Raw genomic sequence first — 5,484 nt, forward strand, 5'->3', positions numbered from 1 at the left:
CTTGGAGGATGAGCGCAAAGTCATTGAAGAGGACAGTTATGTGGATGACCTCTTAACCTCCCAAAATGACCTAGATAGACTGGAAAAAATCACAGCAAATGTTGAAGAGATCTTAAAAGCTGGAGGTTTCTTTCTCAAGCCATGGGTCCGGTCAGGGCAAAGTGGGAGGCAAGGAATAGAGGCAGAGGTTCTAACAAAGAAACAAGGTAAAACCACCTTAATTCTTCCAAATCAAATGAGGGACGAAGAAAACAAAGCCTTGGGCATCGGCTACCAAGTGGATGAAGACAAGCTCTACATGTTAACCTCAGTTAACTTTTCCAAAAGAAAGAAGAAGATGAGAGTTGGAAAAGATCTTCTCAAGGAGGAGGTGAGAACTGAGACACCTAATCCACTGACTAGGAGAGCTCTCTTAAGCCAAGTAGCTGGACTGTATGACCCAATTGGATTAGTTACACCTGCCAAACAGAAGGAGCCATTCTTGTTAGAAAAGCATTCCAAGAGGGAGGGGGTGGGAAACTAACCCAAGAAACCTGGGACCAACCTCTCTCAGAAAGGCTCAGAGAAGAAGCCATACAGCTTTTTGAAGAATATGTGCAGCTTGGACAGGTGAAATTCCACAGGAGTCTCACACCAGCTGGCTGGGTAGGGAAACCGTGGGGCATCACATTCTCTGATGGAAGTGACAAAACCTTTGGAGCTGTGATGTACTTAAGATGGGAGACAAATCAAGGCACTGAAGTTCGATTCGTTGAATCAAAAGCCAAGCTGACACCCCTGGATCAGAAGGGAGAAGCTGTAAAAGCTGAGATCTGTGGTGCTGTCTTTGCAGCCAGGATCAGAAAGTATGTGGAAAAGCATGCTCGGATGAAGATCGAGAGATGGTTCCATCTACTTGACAGTCAAACGGTCTTGGGAGCCATTCAAAGAGTCAGTTATGGGTACAAAACCTTCTTTGCAAATAGAGTGGGTGAAATCCAGAAGGCTGGACCAGTGCAAGACTGGTGGTGGATTAGTGGAGATCTAAATATAGCTGATATTATAACAAGAGGGGCGCTCCTGAAGATTTGAAGGAGAATTCCACATGGCAAAATGGACCAGAGTTCCTGAAGTGGCCAGTGGAGGAGTGGCCTATAAAATCAGCTGAAGAGGTTGCAGCTCATGCCAGGAGAGTGTAAACAAGCTCCAGAGGAAGGCATTCTCAGGTGCATTAACACGAGCTCAAGCAAGAAGGGGTCAGCAGAAAGAAGAACTACAAGCTACTAAGGAAAGTCCAAAAAGTCGAACTCAAGAGGAAAGACCTGTGGTAAACCCAACTCTTTCTCTAAAAAGGAAGCCCACTGGCTGGGTTAAAGATCTTGTGGAAGTAAGAAGATTCAGTAGCCTGTCAAAACTGGTGAGAGTCATTGCATGGGTTTGTCAAGCTGCCAAGCAGTGGCTGAAGAAGAAGAAGTGCCGGGCCCCTAAACAGTCAAAGTGGGAGGTAACATCACCCAAGCAAGCTGTGCTGACTGTCAAAGAACAAGAAGATGCACTCAAAGACCTCTTCCTCGCAGCTCAAGAAGGTACAACCTTTTCAGACACAACTCTAAGCAGACTGGTAGTATACAAAGATGTGAAGTCTGGACTGCTAGTTTGTGGAGGCAGAATTCAGACGTTCAATGAAGATAAAACAGCAGTGCCAGTTTTCAGAATCAGAATCAGAATCAGAAATACTTTATTGATCCCCGTAGGGAAACTCTTTGTTCCAGTAGCTCTTCTTTACGTCAGTGCACACAGGAGAAAACGATATTATACACTATAAACAGGTCAGAAATAAATTAAGTAACATGTTGGTATAAGTATAAGATAAACTAAGTGTCGAGTACCAAGTGGTTTACTGGTAGATGGTGAAGTACAGTATAAATACAATGTCACTAATTATGTAATAAATAATAGTAAAAGCGGAGGTGCATGTACTGTCGAGAGTAATTGAGGTATATCCGTAACAGTAATAAGAAAAACTAACAAGGGAAAACTAATATTGCACTTGAGTAGTAAACAGAATATTGCACAATTATTATTAAGATGTAATGCTCAATGTCCAGTTTAGTGACCTAGGGTCAAACAGACTAATCCTTAGAGGGAGGAGTTAAATAGTTTGATGGCCACAGGCAGGAATGACTTCCTGTGGCGCTCTGTGGTGCTCTTTGGTGGGATGAGTCTTCCGCTGAAGGTGCTCCTTTGTTTAGCCAGCACGTCATGGAGCGGGTGGGAGACACTGTCCAAGATGGCGTGTAGTTTGGCCAGCATCCTCCTCTCTGACACCACCGCCAGAGAGTCCAGCTCCACCCCCCACAATGTTACTGGCCTTACGGATCAGTTTGTTCAGTCTGTTTGCGTCCGCTACCTTTAACCTGCTGCCCCAGCATGCAACAGCATACAGGATAGCACTGGCCACCACAGACTCATAGAACATCTTCAGCATTGTCCGGCAGATGTTGAAGGACCTCAGCCTCCTCAGAAAATAGAGGCGGCTCTGGCCCTTCCTGTAAACAGCCTGAGTGTTCTTGGTCCAGTCCAGTTTACCATTTGAGGCATGGGTGTCTACATTGCTGGCACAAGAATCCCACAAAGTAAACCACGAGGGAGTAGCAGGAACTCTTCTCCGGATGAGGAAGAAAGCCTGGGTAATAAAAGGCCGTAGACTTGCCAAGAAAATGGTTGATAGCTGTGTGATTTGCAGAAAAAACAGAGCAAAACGGTGTCAACAAATCATGGCTGACCTGCCTCTAGAGCGAACAGCCCCAGCTGCACCTTTTGAATTTACCACCATGGACCTGTTCGGCCCTTATGAAGTGAAAGATGAGGTCAAGAGGAGAACTAGACTCAGAGTATGGGGAATAGTCTTCTGCTGCATGGCTTCCCGAGCCATACACACTGAAGTGGTGAGTGACATGTCATCTGAAGGATTCCTACTAGCCTATCAAAGGTTTACTTCACTGAGAGGACGCCCCAGGAAACTCTGGTCAGACCCTGGCACTAACTTTGTGGGAGCAAAACCTGCTCTAGAGAAGCTTAACAAATTCCTTGACCGACTAAACAAATCTGAACTTGAAGTCACAGCTGCCAAGCATGGTACAGAATGGTCGTGGAAGATCCACCCTGCAGACTCTCCCCATAGGAATGGAGCAGCAGAGGCAGCTGTCAAAGTAGTGAAGCGGGCATTGAGCAACCTTTGTGGAGATGGTGTTTTCACATGGGGAGAATTCCAAACTTTTCTCTTCATGGTAGCCAACCTTGCAAATGAGAGACCCATCGATGCAAGAACTCAAAGCAGAGAAGACTGTGTAGAGTACATCACCCCGAATTCTCTGCTTTTAGGACGTGCCAATCCAAAAGGAGACCCTGGAGATTTCCAGTTTGATGGCTACCCTTACAAAAGACTTAAACATATTCAAGCAGAGGTAAGCAATTTCTGGAAGAAGTGGAGCCAATTGGCTGGACCTAATCTGTTCATAAGAAACAAATGGCACACCAAAGAGCGAAATGTTGCGGTTGGAGATGTGGTCTGGTTGGCTGACCAAAATGCCCTGAGAGGACAGTACAAGCTGGCTAGAGTGGTCAGTGTCAATGCTGACAACAAAGGCATCGTAAGAGATGTGCTTGTGAAGACTTTTCCCAGCTATCCTGTTCACATCACAAAGGCAAATGGCAAAGAAGGGACCACAAGAGCAAATAGTGAAAGAACCAAGAGGCTTCAAACCAAAATCCCAGCCACAATTCTTCATAGAGATGTCAGACGCCTTGTCATTCTACTTCCCATTGAAGAACAAGCAAAGGACCAAGAGCTTGTGTGACCTCTCTGGATTTGGAAAAACCAGGAGCTCAAGTGGGAGGTGTTGAGCTGAATCTCAGGAGTAGGTCTAAAAGAACTACACTTCCCAAAGTGCACCAGCAGCAGCAAACTGGCTGCTTATGACCAGATCAGTCATTGTCACTGATTGAAAGCACCTGTAAAAACATGGAGGTTATCATTCATTTAAACAAAGAAACTTCAGAGAGAAGACACTCCAAGTTCACTCTAAGGTTCAATCCCAAGACGCCAATGGTCGGTGAAATGTTTTATTTAATTATATGATGTTTGAAATGCTGTTTAATTGGACAAGTATGTTTAACTGCTGTGTAGATTGGCTAAGAAACACACTGCAGCATTGACTTCATTGATTTTGTGTTTAAATGAGTTTGTGCTAAATTTTATTTTGAGTTTGAAAAATGTAAATGCATAAGATAAAAGGATAGTACAAGTTAAAAATGTTAAAATTATGTTAAAACTTTACTAAAACATTTGAAAATGTTTAGTCAAAATGGTAACTTTTGTTTCTCTGTCTTTAAAGGTTTACAACCTAATTTACTGATCAACTGACAAAGCCAAAAAGAAAATTAAAAGTGATTAAGTTGAAAATTTGAGTTGTCCGGGTGTATTTTGGGAAATTGAACAAGAGGAGGACTTGACAGGTGGACAGTGTTTTTTTATGCTAATGTTTTTCAGAACATGGCCATAGTCATGTAACATGATCGATTAGATAATGTGGTGTATGTGTGTATGTTGCCACCGATGCGGGTGAAAGGTTTGGGAGCTTGCTTCTGGTGCTGCCTATAATCGCACATCACAAGAGAATCCGCCAATCCATCAACTTTGTTTAGCCAGGTTCAGTTTGTGGTGGCAGCCGTCTAAAAGTGCGTTCAGATTTTGCCTCATTTTATTTGTGAAAATTTGACCGGGTAATGGCAGTTTATTAATCCTGGCTGTCTAACAACAACCACAGACTGTGTGTGGAATAGCCAGTGGCTGTGTCTGATCTCAAAACTCACTAAGGACTCCAGTTCTTGCTTTCCTCCAGTTTGTCTCCTTTTCCTTCTTGTCTCTGTATGTTCATTAGGTGGAGTCCTGCTGCATCAGAATGGGTCTCAGGAAAAACATACATCATTTATGTTCATAAGCAATCCTGCTGCCTCTAAAACTTTGTGTTTGATCTGAATACACCTTAACAGAGAAGCCAGACAATGGTTCAACCCATGTCCTCCTGGAGGACTGTAAGACAAGATGGGGTATATAACCCCTCTGGTGCACTCAGGGTCTGTCCTGCAGAGTTTTTTTATATGTTTTCTTGGCTCCTAGTAACCTAGACCTGATCCGGTACCCAAGTCTGACAGCGTCCAAATTATATTTGTCCTCATTGGGTGTGGGTAGGCTCTAGTTATATTGCTGCGGGTCTTGGAGTCGTGTGTCAATATGTCTAATACCCAAGTGGATCCAAGCGGACTCTATCAGCTCTGCTCACGTGGTGCATCATCATCCTCACAAGAGAGGAATGTTGTCACGTTACGCTGCTGCCAGTGTCAGACCTTTTCCAGAAGGGACTGGGTTGGGTTCGGGTAGGTTTTTCACAGGTCTGTTTCTGTTTGGCTCAAAAATTTGGGACACGTGAAGACCTGTACCCT

At 44.1% G+C, this 5,484-nt stretch overlaps 1 protein-coding gene across 1 annotated transcript; it reads left to right on the forward strand.

The window, feature by feature from the left end:
• Nucleotides 1–1,178: 1,178 nt before the first annotated feature.
• LOC122880638 lies at nucleotides 1,179–4,250 on the forward strand. Its single transcript, XM_044205956.1, has 2 exons — nucleotides 1,179–1,686; nucleotides 2,564–4,250. The coding sequence occupies exon 2, from the start codon at nucleotides 2,652–2,654 to the stop codon at nucleotides 3,837–3,839; it is 1,188 nt and encodes a 395-aa protein (XP_044061891.1). The 5' UTR covers nucleotides 1,179–1,686; nucleotides 2,564–2,651; the 3' UTR covers nucleotides 3,840–4,250.
• The last annotated feature ends 1,234 nt before the right edge of the window (nucleotides 4,251–5,484 follow it).

The sequence above is a fragment of the Siniperca chuatsi genome, linkage group LG8 (genome assembly GCF_020085105.1).
Source record: "Siniperca chuatsi isolate FFG_IHB_CAS linkage group LG8, ASM2008510v1, whole genome shotgun sequence".
NCBI classification, from domain to species: Eukaryota; Metazoa; Chordata; class Actinopteri; order Centrarchiformes; family Sinipercidae; genus Siniperca; species Siniperca chuatsi.

Excerpts from the sequence above, each read along its gene's own strand:
- LOC122880638 (XM_044205956.1), top strand. The coding sequence starts at position 2,652 with ATGAGGAAGAAAGCCTGGGTAATAAAAGGCCGTAGACTTGCCAAGAAA.